Raw genomic sequence first — 20095 nt, 5'->3', positions numbered from 1 at the left:
ACAATACAATATGCTGAAACTGATCGGCAGTCTTGAAAGCTCTCATCCAACCAGATTGGAGAGATATACCAATAATATGTCTGGTTCTCCAATCTGATTGGACAAGAGCTTTCATCAGGGTTCCCACACCTTAGTTAACTTTAAATTCAAGGACCTTTCAAGGACTTTCCAGGTCCAATACCCTCAAATTCAAGGACTAAATGTGGAGACACATTTTGTGTCACCTTTTAAGATACATTGTTACAGTTCCCTTTCAAGGGAACTCGCGCTGCGTCACTGCGGTGACACTTTGGGGACGCTTCGAGGGGTAAGTGCACCTGAATGTGTATATCAAATTCAACCAATGGTGAGGCTTAACAACAAAGACAGGGTGACGCAGGAGCCAGGAAGTATATCGCTATCGAAATATTGCCAAAGACGATGTTACAGGGACGCAGGAAGTATGGCAAGGGAGACGCAGCGTCTCGTTCCCTTCTCAGGGAACAACAGTTACAAACGTAACCCGAGACGTTTTTAAACACAACTATGCAAAAAAGCATTTTGGTATGAATCAACATTCGCATACAGAAGATATAAGTATTTAAAGTGAACAGTTTAGCACGTGTGCTTAAAAAGTCTAGAATTTTAATGATATTATCGTACACTACACAGGGAATAATATGGATTTTTTTCCCAAAAAACTATTTGCATAAAATAGATTCAAGCACTTTCAATGACCTGTATCTATGTATGTATATTTTCAAAAACTTCCCAGGGCCTTACATTTTTTCCCCAAGATTCACAAACTTTCAAGGATTTCAAGGACCCGTGAAAACCCTGTTTCAAGATGTCATCATCATTAGTAAATGTCATAATTTATTTAACACATGTAGACTGTGATGTCTATTGCCGTTGGTGTTTGTAGTGTTTGTGTCAAGTTAAGGTGTGTTAGTGGACAGCGCGTGCAGTCCATCACAGATGACGTCTTTACGATAAATCTCTGCTGATATATCAAACGTGGGTCGATGTTATCTGTCCCTGCGGGGCGGCCGAGAGCCATACTGACCGCAACGCTGACCGCCACACACCAAGACGAGCAACGACTGAGAAACTAAAGGCATTCGTACGGACGTGATGTGCTGACACACGTGAAACTCTGTCACAGTTGTGTGGAGACGCTCTGGACCGGTGCGGTTTGCCGGATCTAATGATGGCAGGTGACTTTCCGCACGCAACTCGATGCTCTCGAGCCGTGATTCCCCCCCGAGCGGTCCTCTCTGTGGACATGTTTATGAAAATCTCGTGGTTAGCGGTTAATCAATATGAAGCAGGTGACGTCCCTGCTGTTATGAACAGAATGTGAGGCGAGCCTCTGGTCAGATCGTCCCGCAATCTCACGTCTCACCGTCCTGAAGGGAGGAATTATACGACTCCACTAACAACAAGCCATATGTTACAATTCTGAAGGATTAATGGTTTTTAACCCCGCCTCTGCGAACCATGCTGGTGAAGAGTGTAATGTCTCTCTCTTTCTCTCTCTCGTCCATTACCATCATGCCTTGGTTCACAGTGAAGTCCCTGTTGTCTTCAATTATTCATTATTTTCAGAGCAGGACACAAAAACCATTGCCCCTCTTTCTCGCTCTCAAGTCTGACCTCATGTTATGTCTCAGTCATTTCTCAATCACAGCTCATTCAGAGAGATTAATGCTGCTGTGTGTGTGTGTGTGTCAGAGAGAGAGAGAGAGAGAAAGAGAGAGAGAGAGAGAGCAGCAGGGGACAAAGAGCCCAAGGTGTCACTCTCAAAACGAACATCTGTTTCCTGAATAAATATTCAAATGAGGAGTGAACGCAAGGAATTCCCATACTGCATTGCAGCTTTGAGAGACAGACAGACAGACACCTCACACATGTATACTCTTCACCATGTGCATCACAGTTCAGCGCATGTCTCCAATAACAAACAAATACACACATATTTGGTAACAATTTGTCTTATTATGTCTTTATACAGAATTACAATGGTAGTAGGGTAAATTATATCTTATAAATTATGTTGCATATGTAAAAGATATGGACGTAGTGTCCGAGACGTCACCCATAGGTTTGTGAAGAGCTTATTTGAAGCCAATATGTGGCAGGCCTGCACGGTGCCATCTTGGCATCGCGTCACTGTGCATCACTTAACGAAAATGGGTAAAGAGGCGGGACATGGGTGAAGCTGAGGTGGCTGGTTGCTGAAACCACACCCGCCTAGCTCGATTCTAGTGACAGCAGTGTCAGTTTACCCGTCAGTGGCCACGCCCTTAATTATGCAGAACTTTAAGGCATAATATAATTAAATGGATGAGTTACAAAAAAAATCACCCCCCTCACAGTTGTCATGAAGGGCAAAAGTAGATATTTGGAGCAAAAATACGTTTTGTACCAGACTGTAAACTTTCTGTTTCTGCTGTAAAGTTGGGCATTTTAACATGGGGGTCAATTGGGAATTGACTCCCTTTTGGAGTCAGTCGATGAGTTGCAATTAAAATCGAAAGGTTGCCCCTTGATAATTACATGCAACTTACCCTTAACAAAACCCTAATCCTAACCCTAATGTTGGGGAAGCTACTTTGAAGCTGTTGTTAGATAAGCTATACGAAACTTATCAGTAAAAGTAATTAAACTACAGGCAAGCTACCCATCTGATAAAGAAGTTAGCTACACTACAAGTTACTATTAAAAAGTAGCTAGCTGTCGGAGCCGATGGTATAGTGGGCACGGACATGTAGTGTGTTCGCACTTTTGGCGATCTGAGTTCGATCCCATACTCGTCTCTCATCCCTGTACTTTCCTTAAATAAAAACATTTAAAAGTAGCTAGCTACATTAAAACAAGTAATTACAAGTAACCGAATAATTGAGTGCATTTACATGCACAGAATAAGCGGATAACTAGCAAGAATCTGCTTTTTAAAGAAAACCGATTTAATGCGCTTACATGCAAATCAATAAACCGGCTATGCAGACAACTGCGATTTGAAGATTTGTCAGGTTTCTCGCATACAGTGACGTCACCGCCTATAGCACGTTATATTTGTTTAAAAAGTTGTATCTCTTCTCATGTCTGCTGAACCTGTAAATGTAACATGAGCTTTCATTTTCACAGTTTCCAACTGCTTTAGTCCAGCGGAGACATTTATGCGTTACTTTGTGCTTACTTCCGCGTCTGACGTCTAGCTTTCACCGCAGAGACATGCGCACATGGACAAAACCGTGAGAAAGCTGGTTAAGGTGTTTACATGCCACGTGAAATTGTGATAATGAGCATAAATCTGTGCCGATCGGTTTTTGCTGTTTATGGGCTTTCCCCCAATAAAAGAAAATCGTTTTACACGTTTACATGACCCTACGTGATATCCATTTATTAAGCATAATCGGCATAAGACTGTGCATGTAAACGCACTCATTGTTAATGAAGAATGTTTACAAAAAAGGATTTGGGGTTTAAAACTTGTAATATAATACAATTATGATTTCAGTGTTGTTTTAGTTTGTGAACTTCAAATATTTATCTCAATGTCTGCAAAACTGGCAATGAAATAAGCATTAAAAAAATAACAAAAATGTTTTAATGGCCTATAGACACTTTTATGTCAGCTCTTTATAATACAATTTATGAATAGATATTAATAATAATTAACAAACTAAGATATATAATTAAATCATTGCCTTTTGATCTTCCATATCTGGATTTCTTTTTCTGTTTGATTGGCAGACGTTTTGCTAAAGCAGTGGCACAAACACAATGTTAGGTTCATTACAAAACTGGCAGGACAGATTGGATTTTGGTGAACCACCATAGTTTAAATGATCAATGGGAAATACAAATTCATCACTGCAATTAAAACAGAAACAGACATTTGATATAGAAGCAATAAAGTGGAAGGATTAATTTAAAATGGCTATAACTCACTTGCATCTGCTTGAAGTTTTCGACGCAGACAGACAAACCTTTGATTTGCACACATACGAATGTGTAAGCTTTGATGTTTGTTTCTTTAAGAGACGTGAACTTGGACAAATAAGGCCATGGGCAATTCATCTCTACATCTTCAGATTGTGCCCTCATGATTTACTCCAGCACAGACATAATAATAAGATGAGCATGTCGACTTTACTTCAGCACGCTCTTTACGTAATCATCAGATGATCTCCGCAAAGATACGTGACAGAACATTAAATGGCAGTAATGAACAATGTGTGTTTGTGATGTAAGAAGAGAAGAAGATGCGGTTGCACTGCTTAAATTAAGGGATTGCAAGCAAATATTTACCACAACAGATATATTTGCTACTTACTGGATAAAGCATTTAACCACTTTTAAAGCTAAACTCTTTTAAAAGTAACTGAACTACCGTCAAGCAACAAAAAAAATTATTTAGTTAGTAGCATCGCTACTTGTAGTTCTACTCCTTAACACTGCCTAACCCAAACCCTATAGTAAGTACATGTTTTTAATCATTACTACTCAGAACTTGGGTAAAATTGATGTATTACACTGTAACAGTGACACCGTAAAATAAAATGTAAACACATATTTCTATATAAAGAAATATGCAAACGGCAGATGTTGACACGCACATATGATGTATTTTAAAAGTATGACATATTTAAAAATAAATTAGAACTGTCCAATGAATAATCGTGATTAATCGCAATTAATCGCTAAATAAATAAATAAATAAATAAAAGTTTGTTTTTGCATAATATATCTGCATATATATTTTTGTATATATAAACACACACACATGCATGTATGTATTTAAAATACATTTACATGTACATATTTATATTTTTATATAAATTATATTATATATAAATTAAAAATGTATATACATAAAAATATTAAATATTTCCTTAATTTATACATGTATGTGTGTATTTATATATACAGAATAATTACATGCAATACACAAACAAATATATTATGCAAACACAAACTTTTATTTTGTAAGCGATAAATCGTGATTAATCTTTGACAGCCCTAAAAAAGAAAAATGTAACAAAGATTATAAAGGACTAAATGACTGGCATGATTACTGTCTCTCATTCTCTCTCTCTCTCTCTCTCTCACACACACACACACACACACACACACACACTTACAGTAAATCCCCAGTGTGTTAAACTCACACAAACCGTAAAGTGCAGCACAAAGCTTTTATATGTTTTACTATAAATCACAGGACAGAAGGTTTACAGTAGATCTCTCATATATACTGTAAAACAGATTTCTTTGATGTTTGCATCTTACTCCTGTGGATATCTGATCTCCAATAAACGTCTCTCGCGGTCCAAGAAAACATAACTCAGTCACATAATCTGTCAGCGAGATTCTTAACCAAAAACAAGTCAATTCAATAAAAACTCACAGTGTAAGACTCAACAAAACACATCTGAGAAACACAAGTGCTTGTGATGGACACCACTGAATCATAAAAACACTCACCAATGCTAGAAATAAATATAATCTATTTTAAATCTCAGTTTTTTTGGATGTCTTAAATGTCAGAAAGAAATCCTTTTCTATTCCATAATCATTTTTCTATTTCAAAATGCATTTTTAAACTTATATCATGTCAATACTAGAGTTATATTATGCAATCTCAATAATATCTCAAACAGTCCTCAAATTTGCAAAACTAAAACTTATCTCATTTTAGAAGTTTATACTTCAATGCAATACAATTGAGAACTCTATTTAGCAATAAACGATTGAAATCTGAGCAATACCACCATCTCCGCAGCTTTAATAAACTTTCTAGATAAAGTACCAGTCGGCACGCCAGCCTCTCTCACACGCACGTATATACATATTTTCCCTGCGCATCCATGCAGTACATGCGATGATTTTATTATACTCACCCAAAAGTACATCATCATTTCGGCTCACAGTAGCCCTCTACGCACACCTACAGTACGACTCCCTGTTTCTCGCTCTTTCTCTTAAGTTCAGGACGCCTCTTTTCTCCTCCACTTTCCTCTCGTCTCTTCGTCTCCTCCTAAATGCTCACTTTTTGGATGTTTTTGCGGTGCGAGTGGTTTATCAAATGAAGGGCCAGAACACACACACACAATCTCTCGCTATATCACACTTTCATTGCGCTCTCCTCTTACAGCAGCCGCACTTTAAAACTGCTTCGGCTTTCAGAGTCTCAACCAGGATAACTGCAGCCTCCAGCAGAGAGATGGAGAGAGAGAGAGAGAGAGAGAGAGAGAGAGAGAGAGAGAGCGAGAGAGGGGTTTTCTCTAATGACAGTATTGATGGTGGATGTGAGAGAAGAGAATCTACCCACAATCCTCTACAGATACGTTGTCTGAAACCCGACATCCACCACAGTGAAAAATGAAAATAATTTGTAAAGACGCAGAACAGCCGAGTGTTTCTTTCTATGTGCGATGTGTGTTTAAATTAACGCAGCAAACCATGAATCTCTGTCTTATTCACACATCCTGCATGGATGAATCTCTTCTGTCAGGAATATGTTATACTCATATTTCACTCCAAAAACTAGGAACTGCTTTTTGCTGAAGGAAATCTGATGAGAAATTGGTGTGAATTGTGTTTAATTATCATGAAAAACAATGGCTTATTTTTAAGTGATACGCTAAATCAGGGCTTTCAAACTTTTTGATAGCAGGGACCCCCACATATGATGACCCGAGGGACCCCTTTCCTAAAATCCATATTTTGTATAAAGGTTTAAACTGTGTTAGGTAAATAGTAATTGTAATATTATAAAGTCAGCAAATTGTTTACAAAATTAAATATTTGTCTACACTGTAGAGGTTTTCACGGATCCACTTATATCCGTGTAGGTCCAACACGAGCGGGTTCGTGTCTAAAAGTTTTACGTGTGCTTCAGACACGCATATCAGGTATAATATTAGCGACCTCTGGTAATTTAAAATGAATGTGTTTTTGCCAAAACGGACCAGAGAAGATCCGACCTATCTTGCGTATGTGCATCGAGTCCTTTTCCAACAACTTTTCTGTCTGCCAAGAGCGCTTGCGACATTGGGTGGGCACTGGCTGACGGTAGGTTAATTTTGGATGAAACAGACCTGTCAATCAATTCTAAATGCACATTTTAGCGGTTAGTGGTGTCGTCATAAGATAACAAAAAAATATATATATGGAGAAGCAGGCCAAATTGGATGCGAGGCCACTAGGGTTTCTTTCTGTCTGACCAGCCTGCACTGTAAAAATTTGCAGCATGAAGTTTAAATAACTAAGTTTTGCAACACAATTCAACCTACTATTTTTGGCTTAAAAAAAGTTGACATAACTTATAAAATCAGGTTGAAATTGTTTAACTTAAAGGCGCTCTAAGCGAATCTGTGTAACGTTACTTTTTGTTGATGTTTGAACTGTTTTCAAACAAACGGAGCGTAGCTAGCTCCTCCCCCTCCCCCTCTCCTCCATTCCGTGCTTTCATGAACGTGCCCAACCCCCACCCTCAAATCCTTCTTGTCGTTTATTGGCTGGAACAATTTGTTATGTTTTGTGATGGTAGGTTTGGCCACTTTGTTTTTATTGCAGTTTGTGGAGCCTGGGCTGTCTACAGAGATCGTGTTTTTTTACAGTTAGATCAGCGGACAGACAGCAAGCAGATAGTGAGGAGATGTTTACTGTATGTAACAAAAAATGTTTTATGGTCTAAAACGCGTGAATTCACTTAGAGAACCATTCATATTTTAAGTTAAAGTAACATAAAAATGTTGATTTGACAAAAATGCTGCATTTTTTTTGTTACAGTGTAAATTTGTACATATTTCTAAAGGTGGCTTATTCGTATTAATTTGTATGAAATTAATCATACAAAAACTTTACGAAACCCCAAAAACTATAAAAAAACACCACCCCTGATTTGCCCCAACCCCTAACACCACAGGGGCAAAGGCAAATCGTATATAAAATGGATAAATGTGGTCATATAAATTAATACGAATTAGCCATCATCGCAAAATACGTATGAATTGCCACGAGATAGCAGTGGCGGCCGTTGACTCTTTTCGAGGCGTTCGATGCGAAGTTCGTCACAACATATATGTAGCTCATCATGTGTGTGGTTTGTTATTTCAAAATATGTGTTCTGCGCATCGAGAGATCTTGTGTGCATCACATGTTTTGTCAAAATAAGTGCTTGCTGCAGACGCGTCTAAAGAGTTTATGATAACAGAGACGCTCGCGTTTGCCAGATACTCGCAAAATCTTGTGTAATCAGAATTTACTGTTAAGGGAGTGTCTTGCGTGTATTTTGTGAACGTGAGCATCTCTTTTATCATAAACTGTTTTGACGCGTGTGCATCAGGCACTAATTTTGCCAAAACACGTGATGCACATGGTTCACATGACGCAACAAACACATATTTTGAAAACGCAAGCAACACACATGACACTCCAAACACTTATTTTGATTTAGTGCCCCTCAAATGAGCAGTCACGAGCCGTCACTGTGAGATAGCATTGGTCTGACTGGTGCATGTAGGGCTGCAAACTGCACACATGTCAGTGGCGTTTACATTAAGGTTCAGTCAGGTTAAAAAAAATTGCCACTGGGTGAGACAGGGGTCTAATTTTCTCAGGTTTGTCTCGGGTCGGGTCTTTCTTAAAAAAATATATATATATATATTTATGCATGTCAGGTTGGGGTAAAAAGTGATTCGGGTCATTTTGGGTCGGATACATTTCTTTGGACCTACAGTAAACTTTTACTAGTTTTGCTTTGTCTTTTTTCTCTTGAAATTTTCTGGGGAAACTCAACCAAACTCAAACCAGCTTGGGGCTATTTCTGAGACTGACATCTCGGCGGAGGGCCACAGAGCAATTTTAACATAAAAAACATTTCTGTAAATATACAGTTTTTCTATTATTTAACATATAATAATACTTATAAAATATAGTTTTTATACATTATTTTAACAGTATACATCTTTTTTAACCCTATCTTAAATAACTTTATATTAAAACATTGGATTAAACTAACAAATTTAATTCCTGAATCCATTTATTAACTATAATACATTTTTTGCAACCAGGTAGTGAGTCTGTTTAGATTTATTTAGGTATTTTTTAAGTCACAGACTTGACTTGGTTATGTTCCATCTCTGTAAACATTTGTTTTTGCTACTGCTATGTGTAACTGCATAGCAAACAACATAATGATAATATATACTCCATAGCATACAGTCTTTAATCTTTTGAACATTTCTCCTCATCTTTCCCCTTTTCTTAACCTGGGCATGATGACTTTTTTTCTCATCTGTAGTTCAATAAGTGTTGCATTACATCTCCACCTTTCCTTCCCTGTATGAGGTGTCGCCATTAAAACTGTGACTTGGCATGAACAAACCCCGCCGCATCTCTTTGAGTAACAGCCGAGTAACAGTTTTTTTCTAGACGAACACTCCAAAGTCTTGACAACATTAACCGATCGCATGGTGACAATTGACGTGAAGTGCAGATGAGCAAATAAAATCCGCAAACAGCCCATGGGCCGAGAGTTTGAGACCACTGCCTTAAAACCTTTAGGGGGACCCCTGTGAGTCCCCGGACACCAGTTAAAAAAAACCTGCGCTACATCATTGAACCATCAGCAGATTTTAAACAGACAAGAGTATCCTTTAGGACAAGATAAAGATAACATGTCTTCTCATATAGATGTGGTGGTATTTTTGTAGTGTAGTGCAATGTCGTTTACTGTTGTTGCTATAGTATAAGTGTCTCTTCTCTAAACTCTTGTCTACTGGTTCAATTGGGTTTGCAATGTAGCCATTTTTTCTCTAGGATCTATAATCGTATCTATACTCTAGTGTTTATACAGAGTATCTGAACTTGGAAAAACAGCATTAGTACTGTAACAATAATTCATGTATTTACCTGATAAAACTTTACATACTGTGACTCGTTTTTGAAGTAAAATACAACGTACTGAAATGAAAATTACACACATGCACAAATGTGCACACACACACATACACAGTATGAATGTAATGTCATCAACTTTATGAGCATTATTGAAACTGTTTAGTCGTGGATGCACAAACAAAAACAAGCACTTTATAGCACCTCATATCCACACTGAACAGTATGTCGACGTGTGGTCTCTCCATTCACAGAGATGAAACAGAGATGAAACAAATGTTTATATTTCTCACCAGTGTGATGAACAGAGGATGTCTGATTCGCCACAGGTGATCGGCCAGGCCCGGCCCGCTGCACAGCACGTTCCCAAACACAGCTACAGCGCCGGACGTACAGAGATCACCTACCAAAAAATAAAACAACCGCACGTTTAAAGACTACAGCATATCGAAGACAAAAACATGACTAAAATATAAATGTTGTCTAGGTGTGTCTCTTAAACCTCATTCAAACAGCACACTTTGGTCCCAGAACATTTCCATAAAATTGGCCAAAAGGCTTCTGTGTGAACACAAACATGTCCCGTAAATGTTCTGGGATCGCTCCCCTACACTGAAAAAATAATTCATTCAATTTACTCTTTTTTTTAAGGTAAATTGTTGCAATCAATTTATTTAAGCTACATTTAAACAAAAGTTTTTTTATTTTATGTTACTTTACTAATAAATAAATTGATTGCAACCACTTACCTTAAAAAAAATAGTAAATTGAATGAATCATTTTTTCAGTGTAAAGGCAACCTAGTAACATTGCCGTAACATTCACAGAAAGCATTTTGTGTGGACAAGACGCAGAAACAATGCTGTAAGGTGTGTGCCATAGTGAGGATACGTGTCTCATCGCAACAAGAAGTCCTGGTTCAGCTCTTTAACACACTGATTTAAACACAGATCAACATTCACAACGAGAAATGTTTGCAAACTGGACTGAAACAGAGATCCAGGAGCTCCTTACTGTCCTCGCCGAAGCTGTGTCACACGTTCCTATCATAAACAAAAATGCATGCGCGTGGTTTCTGGAGAGAAATCAAAGTAAACTTTAGATGCTGGGGAAAAAGTGCAGGACTTTAAATACATCACGTGTCTTATGGGATCTTTACAGCATCTGGGTGAGTGCATGCACAGATTCTGGAAAATCATTGACAAACAATCCTGGACAAATCCCAGACGCATTTTCCACAATCTGGGTGTGAATAGGGATTTAAATTCACTGTGGAAAAATAAACATAGACAGTATTACATTGTAACCTGTGTATGTATAGACGGTTTTAGCAGTAACAACATAAACAAGCGGCTTTCGTGGTCATCACGTAACTTCCGGTAAACTCCGCGAAGAATAAACAACAACAAAGTCCTTTTAAAGTAGTTTATTTATATAACAAGCAAAATAAACAACACGTAGATTACATAGAAACGCAAAACATTTGTTATTTTCGACAAGGTATTTCAGTTTCAGTAACTACTCAGACCATTAAACAAACCGAAACCGGAAGTAAAGCTCGAACCAGACGCTTATCGCGTCACCGGACGTGCGCCCGGTGAAATTGTCTAAAGTAAAGCATACAACTTTGAGCATAGTGTGGACAGTATAGATCAGATTATATATCCTATTACATTTAAAGATGCAATTTGTATTATCTGCGCCGCTAGATGGCGCCAGATCAAATCAATAACAACGATGTTGTTTAATGACGCTCTGAAGCAACGTGGAATTATGGGATTTGTAGTCTTTAACTCAACCGCTGATGGCCATCAATCAGACGCGAACGAGAAATCACGTTGATGGATAAGGTAATCAAGTCTTATAAATGTTGCGTTTGATGACATAGTTTATTTCATTATGTAAGTTTATATGTGTGATGTTCAAAACTAAATTGTTAGTCATAGATGTTACACTATTAGTCCAAATTCAATGGTTAACACAGCACAGAATTAAGTTTTCAACTTACAATCTACAATGATTTTTCACATAACTTTAATGTATTGACAGTACAAATCTTATTGTGAAGTGTCTTAAAATGACCATTTATATTGCTGTACAATACCTTTTGATGTGCACATCGTCCGCGGGAAGACACGCTGATTACAGTCTACACACTAATGTTGTGATCAATATAATAGCATACGTTTTTTGAAGGGTTACGAATCAAAACAACTCACCCATCGCGTAAAACACAAGCAGGATCAGAATCTCGGTCTAGTTAAATGTTGTCGTGAAGCTCTCTCCATCCAGATAATGCAACACCAAATTGATCCTCTCTCGTTTTGTTCCAAACTCTTCTTGGGTCGTTTGGTTGGCCCGTACGCTTACAGGAGCTGACACAACCAGCGGCAGACGGTACAGAGATATCCATAAGTCCATAAGCAAGCGCGTAGCTCGACAGGCGCTAACGCATAGTTCCGCATTTGTCCACGACACTGACTGCATCCGAAAACTCAAGGCATAGACGTGTTGCCTCGCTGCCTCATGAGGACATGACTTCGGAGGCCTGAAGGCAGCTCAGAGAAAGGTTTTCGGATGCACTTCAAAGGCAGCGTGTTTGAAATATAAACAGAGAGCGCCTTTGTGATAACTAATCACATATTTGAAAACTACAATACTAATTTCTCGCTAGAAATGCAATTTAAATGTGTAAAAAGTGAAAATAGACCTTTATTTACACTACATTTGTGCTCCAGTCGCTTTCTTGGCCGCCATTTTATTTTTTCGAACTCGACCAGTGTTGTCATGTGGGTTACTGTACGTCAGTAAAGGCGGTGACAGAGGGTCACATGGATATTAACGTCATTGACAGGAGACTGCACTGCCCCGTGTCAATGTTTTGAATGGAAATTTTCTGACGATTTACAAGTAGTTGAAAACATTACAGATATTGATAGTAATCAGCTGGACAAAATAAATAACACTGGCCTAGTGGTTTTTGGACATTTTACTGCGAATATCTTACAAATTGCACCTTTAATGAGCAATTTTTGAGTGCATATTCAGATCTGTGACTTCTGATGGCAGACTTGACATTGTGATATATGTTTTGACAGAGATGCATGTGACTGCTGGAGAGAAACATCTGAAAAACAGGACACTTCAAATCTAATATCAATATTCTTTAAGAGAAACAAACGAGATACTGAAGATCATTTTTGATTTATTGAATGGTTGTACACGCAACACAAATATAAAGCAATCGCTATTCGCAACACACACACACCGCCTGTGCTGACAGTGCATATATTATTTAAAAGAAAAATGTCCATTAAAGAGGTTCTGGTGCCATTTCCAATATATAAGTACTACAATACTACAACTAGACACACACACACACACACACACACACACACACACACACACACACACACACACACACACACACACAATTAGAGGATCTAACAAGCTCTCCTACAATATAAATCAATATATAAAGCATATGTGACTAAAGATATGAAGAATTCGTTTATTGTGTTTAAAGATCTGTGACTCTCCACCAATGAATAAAGAGGATCTAAATATTGTGTAGTATATTTGTGCAGTGATGTCATCGATTACACAAACACACATTCAGCCCTGTTTTAGATGAGACACACTTTTGAGTTGATATTGAAGCAGTTTTTGGGTTGTTTTTCGCAGAGTCGACAGCCTTCTGTACCGACTGCATCAAATATTAACACAGCGATTAAACGCTACACACACACACAGAGAGAGAGAGAGAGAGAGAGAGAGAGAGAAACACATCGATGGTTGTTGTGTGGTACACTGCCGCAGTGTGTATTTGAGCTCACACACATATGGGTCTGATCTGGGATCAGTATGTGTTTCTCTGTATCTGACCTGAATTAAAGAGTGACTGATATTCTGTTCAAATAAAGTACAAGAGAAGCCTTGTGAGAAGTGAGAATGGTCAATCGAGGTTGTATTAATATTTTTTTTTAAGTCCTGAATTCGACTAGTAAAGAAGTTTGGGCGGAGAATTTTGATCCCTGAGGATTTTTGAGTGATTCTGCAGTTTATTTTTGGGAAGCATGAAACCGTGTTTAAAACTCCTGCTCCTGCTTACATTATATAAGAGAGAGAAATAATTGCACAAACTCTTCATTTTTATTGAATAAAACAGGATTAGAAAAAAAGTTTTAATAATTCAAGACGTGCGGAAGGTGTGTGTGTGTGTGTGTGTGTGTGTGTGTGTGTGTGTGTGTATGTGTGTGTTAGTGTACTACAGTACGGTTCATTTACTCACCAGCATGAGTTATTAGAGATGCACTGAAGCAACACTGGTGTCCTTCACAATCTGACTCTCCCACAAAAATACAAACTAAAGCAGTGACATATACAACATTTATCAACATCAAACCATTTACACTAAAAGACGAAGAAAACAGTTGTGCTCTCTCTCTCTCCCTCCCTCATGTGATTTGCTCATATAAGCATTCATTTATTCACTTAAAAATGCAAAGCACCATGGGAGTGAGATGCACATCTGTCATAAATTATTATTTATTCATTCATTAGTGCCATAATCTATTCAAACTGAGTATATTATTCATCCAAGCTTGTAGTAATATTCATTGTTATAGTCGTTATGCTGAATTTTGTAAGTTATTTACCAAATCTGCAAAGTAGGGCTGCATAATAAAAGTTTTTGTTTACGTCATATATGTGTGTGCACTGTGTATAATAATTATGTATATATAAATACATACAAAATACATATTTACATGTGTATATACACTTAATTGATATCATATATAAATATGAATACTAAATAAATAAATAAATAAATAAATAAATAAATAAATAAATATTCTTAAAATTATACGTGAATGTGTGTATTTATATATTGGTGGTTTCATCGCTCGCACATCTGGTGACGCGAAACGCGTCTGTTCCGAAACGTGGTTTCAGTTTTTATAATGGTCTGACTAGTTGCTGAACTGAACTCTTGAACAAATACATTGTCGAAAATTACAAATGTTTTGGTTTCCTAGGTAATCTACGTGTTGTTTATTTTGCTTGTTATATAAATAAACTATGTTTAAAGTACTTTGTTGTTATTTATTCCTAGCGGAGTTTACCGTAAGTTACGTGTTGACCACGAAAGCCGGTTGTTTATGTTATTACTGCTGAAACCGTCTATACATAATTATTAAACACAGTACACACACAAACAGTATATCATGTAAACAAAAACTTTTTTCTGCAAACAATTAGTTGTGATTAATCGTTATGCAGCCCTACTGCAAACTAGGAAGTAAACTGCATAACAGGCGGCTGTGATGTCATTACCGTGAGAATTTCTGAGCGTGTGGTTTTAAGCTCTGAATGTCACATCAAGCAATCTTCTTTCACAAGAGCAAAAACTATGAATGCAAACACAGAAAAAAAACACACAGGTGTGTTTGTGTGTGTGTTTGCTGTAACGTGATGATTAACTGATCAAGGCCTTTAAACGGCTGAGGCTGTTTACCTACTTCAACTACCAATCAATGAGCTGCCGGCGGATTAATTGAGATGCTTTCCATTGATTTCCGTCCATCCACATAACTAGAGAAGCGGGAGCGAGGGGCTGTTGCTGAGGTGAACTGCAGGGTCAGGGGTTTTAGTTATCAGACCGAGTGACTCTTATATCAGCACACACACACTACAGTGTATCTGCACATTTACACACTTCACATCATAAACATCAACAACACAAAATAAGAATGTTTAAATAAAGTTAGCGCAGTGATATCACACTGCAAACTCAAGACAAAGCTGAAGACACAGCAATGTTTATCTTAGATCAGGGGGTTCAAACTGCCGTGCTCCTGCGGCCCGCATACTGTCAAAAATATAACATAACACATAGTTTAGCATTAAATAACATCATATTTGTCCCAAATCAAAACAGATTAAAATTGGCTGCTAACGTATATTTTGCATTTTGAAGTAGACGCTATCTGACGAAACTCGCGCTATTTAATGTACACTTGTGGTTTACGATACCTCCGAGTTGTCCTGCGCTGAGCTGCTCGTCCGGTGTGCGACCCACTTTAGGGTTAAGTTAGGGGTAGTACTAGAATGAAAACAGAACTTCTGGCTAGAAGGGATACAGCTATGGCCAAATCTCATAAAATGTTGGGCTTAGGGTTAGGTGGTAGAACTAGGCTGAAAACAGCGATTCTGGCTAGAAGGGATACAGCTATGGACAAATCTCGCGAAATATTGAGTTTAGGTTTACGTTTGGAGGTAGCCTGGTCCAACCAGACTCTCATTCATTTCATTTGTACAGAGAGTCTGGCCATGCTCCATTGCAAAGCGTTACTTCCGTTAAGAAGGGTCCTCTGTTAAAGTTCAAAACTATTGGATCTGCCCAGAGTCACTCAGGATCCAATCGCTAACGTGTGGTCGTGACGTATATCAAGCGCTGAAACCGACCGGAAACAACAAGTCTGAATAATCAGACCAACAAAACTTAGCAAACCTGGTTCTTGCTCCTGCTTTAACTTCTGTATATTCGGCGGTTTTGCAACAACGGACCGAATAGCTTTTCTCACATCTTTATCCGCTGCCATTAGTGAACTACAGCTCAAACTGACGAACAACCTCAACGTCATCATTCTTAGCCACCCCCCTCTGTTCGCTGATTGGACCTGCAGATTTTTGCAGGAGAAAACGAAACCCTATACAGCAGTCCCAGACGTAGTACTGAAGCGTAATGAAAATTAAGCGGAAGCACGTAGGAGGGCGGAGCCAGGCTAGTTTGGAGGTAGGATTAGGATAAAAAGAATGGTTCTGGCTAGAAAGTATACAGCTATGGCCATATCTTGCGAGGTGTTGGATTTAGGGTTAGGTGGTAGGACTAGGATGTAAACAGCGGTTCTGGCTAGAAGGGATACAGCTACGGCCAAATCTCGCTAGATACTGAGTTTAGGTTTGGGGGTAGGATTATTATAAAAGAGCGGTGGTTCTGGCTAGAAGGGATAAAGCTATAGCCGAATGTCGCGAGATATTGAGTTTAGGTTTGGGGTAGGATAAAAATAATGGTTCTGGCTAGAAGGTATACAGCTACGGCCAAATCTCACGAGGTGTTGGGTTTGGGGGTAGGATTAGGATAAAAACAACGCTCATCCATTGAGTTTTTTAGCATTTGCTGTATCCCTTCAAGCCACACTGACGGCGAGGAAAATTGGATGCATGATCGGATTGCTCATCTGCACGTCACGTCAATCAATCATATCGTCGTATGGTCAGTTAATCCAGGGTTGACTTTGGTCTTTGGAGTGTTTCTCCAGAGACGAACTTCATATTCAAGCAGTTAACCAAAGTATTTGAGCCTGTAGTTGCTCTGCGGTTACAATCTTGTCTAAAACTCATCTCCATCAACACAACCGTCAGAGTTTGGCTTCATTCATCACAGCGGTGCATCTTTAAAACCCGTCGCACCCATCGGGCAAACACACAAACGCACACTCGTGCAAGCGCTAGACAACCAATAAACTCAAGCGGCAACAAAAGATTGAAAAGGAGAACGTAAGGAATGGCTCCGGGCGATCTGGAGAGCTTTACAGCTGGCAGATTTATCAAGCTTTACGAAACTGCTCTACTTTCAGTTGACAGGGCCTACAGAGCAATTTTCTTTACACAATAACATCAAAACCAGGATGATGTGGTTTGATCCTGACGGCGGGACGATGATTGAATCTCGTCTGTAATTATTAGACTAATCGGGGCAGTAGTTTATTCAGTCAGGGCTGTTGTGAAGGCATGTTAAATGAGACGCTGCTGGAGCTCTGAGGGGTTTACCGTTGAACGGTGTGCAAAAGATGTACAAAGATTTCACTTTGATGCTAAACCTGATTCAGTGATGAGTCTAATATTTGGATTATAGTTGAGCACGTTCACCGTATTGCTGAAACACTGGCCAGCCTAAAATGTATCATAATGATCATAAATAATCCAGTAAACCACCTCACACCATATCCAAACCAGATACAACACAAACATTTCCTATTAAAGTAATCTGTCTGTTTGCAGGCAAAGTAAAGAAAACCCTGTTCTGATTGGCTAAGAAAAAACTCACAAATGTATTGTCTTGTTAGGTCACACAGTTTAGCAGACTGCAAGGATAAACCGACTTCTAAATACAGCATATTGCTGTACTTAACGTGAAACCGTTGATCGTAAGATCATCAGCGATAAGTCACGTACAGCAGATGTGTACAACTGCAGATTTCCCAGACAATCTGCGCAGGTGTGATCTTAAGGTGCACGGCTGCGATGTTTCGTTCATTCTTCCGTCTGTCACATGCGCTAATTTGATTAGCGACTGATTAAACCATCACTAATGCAGTCAGAGGCGCGGCGTGCTAATGTAATAAAATCACTTACGGCTAAAACCGGTTAGCTTAATTGGCAGTAGGAGTGATGCTGAAGATTTGCATTAAATCAGTTATTTGCGTGGCAGACGCCCTCACGCACCTCAACATGCAACTCCATTACTCACATTAGCCACTTGCCGGGCTAATTGAAGTCGAGAGACTTCGGTCGAGAGAGTTCAAGGGTACGGCGCTGAAGTGTTTGCACGACTCTTTAACTTGTTAGATACTGTAGCTCTGAAACAACATACTAACATACTAAACTTATTTAAATTCAGAATGCTGTCTTTGAAGTGAGCACACAACTGGTATTCTATTTTTGCATGAAATCAAAAATAGATTACTGTCAACATTTGTCAAAATTTTAAGTATATAACCAGAACGCAAGTGGAACACAGGACATATATGCCTATTTCCACAAGTGTAAGCCAATAAACCACAAGTATTATTAATCATGATATTTAACATTCTCTTTGTATATTATACAAAATTTGGATGTAAATGTGTGTTGGCAGTGTGTGAACACAACAACCCTACCATGAAAAACATCCACTATCTCCTTTTTTTAATCCCAATTAAACAAGAGCAGTGTCATTAGACATACTGTTTTGATTCTCTTGTTAATGTGATATCACACTGAAGCTCCACCCATAGCCACTGACTGACCAGTATATACTGTTTAGTAGAGAAGAGTATTTTCTAAGAATTTAAATGGTAGGGCTGGTAAAAAATTAATTCTTCAATCTAACAAAAGAGCGATTCTGCATTGAAGGGATACAGCTACAGCCAAATCTCACAAGATATTGGGTTTGGGTTTAGGTTTGGTTGGTAGCATTAGGATAAAAGAGCGGTTCTGGCTAGAAGGGATACAGGTACGGCCAAACCTTGCAAGATATTGGGTTTAGGTTTGGTGGTAGGATTAGGATATAAAGACCGGTTCTGGCTAGAAGGGATACAGCTACGGTCAAATCTCGCAAGATATTGGGTTTAGGTTTGGGGTTAGGATTAGGATAAAAAGAGCGGTTCTGGCTAGAAGGGATACAGCTACAGCCAAATCTCACGAGATATTGGGTTTGGTTGGTAGCATTAGGATAAAAGAGCGGTTCTGGTTCTGGCTAGAAGGGATACAGGTACGGCCAAACCTTGCAAGATATTGGGTTTAGGTTTGGTGGTAGGATTATGATAAAAGAGCGTTCTGGCTAGAAGGGATACAGCTACGGCCAAATCTCGCAAGATATTGGGTTTAGGTTTGGTGTAGGATTAGGATAAATAGAGCAGTTCTGGCTAGAAGGGATACAGCTACGGCCAAATCTCTTGAGATATTGGGATTGGTGGTAGGATTAGGATAAAAGAGCGTTTCTGGCTAGAAGGGATACAGCTACGTTCAAATCTCGCAAGATATTGGGTTTAGGTTTGGGGTTAGGATTAGGATAAAAAGAGTGGTTCTGGCTAGAAGGGATACAGCTACGGCCAAATCTCGCGAGATATTGGGTTTGGTTGGTAGCTTTAGGATCAAAGAGCGGTTCTGGTTGTGGTTAGAAGGGATACAGGTACGGCCAAACCTTGCAAGATAGTGGGTTTGGTGGTAGGATTATGATAAAAAGAGCGTTCTGGCTAGAAGGGATACAGCTATGGCCATATCTCGTGAGATGTTTGGTTTAGGGTTAGGATAAAAACAGCCCTAATCCAGCAAGATTTCGGCATTTGCTGTATACCTTCTAGCCAGATTCTCCATAATGGCAAGGAAAACGGAATGCATGATCGGATTTTAATCATCTGCACGTCACGTCAATCAT

The 20095-nt window shown here is 38.7% G+C and overlaps 1 protein-coding gene across 8 annotated transcripts in view; it reads right to left on the bottom strand.

Moving 5' to 3' along the window:
* Window positions 1-20095, bottom strand: part of LOC129436739 (RNA binding protein fox-1 homolog 3) — a 295528-nt gene that overhangs the window by 94001 nt on the left and 181432 nt on the right. For 5 of the 8 annotated variants that reach the window (XM_073857794.1, XM_073857793.1, XM_073857796.1 and 2 more), the window contains exon 3: window positions 10185-10294. The exons of 2 other annotated variants lie outside the window; for them this stretch is intronic. In XM_073857794.1, the coding sequence (XP_073713895.1) occupies window positions 10185-10294 (110 nt within the window). Of the gene's footprint in view, window positions 1-5888; window positions 6182-10184; window positions 10295-20095 lie in introns of those variants that run through there. One more of the 8 variants, XM_073857799.1, reaches the window with a different exon arrangement.

This window comes from Misgurnus anguillicaudatus, chromosome 19 (assembly GCF_027580225.2).
Source record: "Misgurnus anguillicaudatus chromosome 19, ASM2758022v2, whole genome shotgun sequence".
Classification (NCBI taxonomy): Eukaryota; Metazoa; Chordata; class Actinopteri; order Cypriniformes; family Cobitidae; genus Misgurnus; species Misgurnus anguillicaudatus.
The sequence above is the reverse complement of the archived record's forward strand: the minus strand, read 5'-3'. Positions and strand labels throughout refer to the sequence as shown.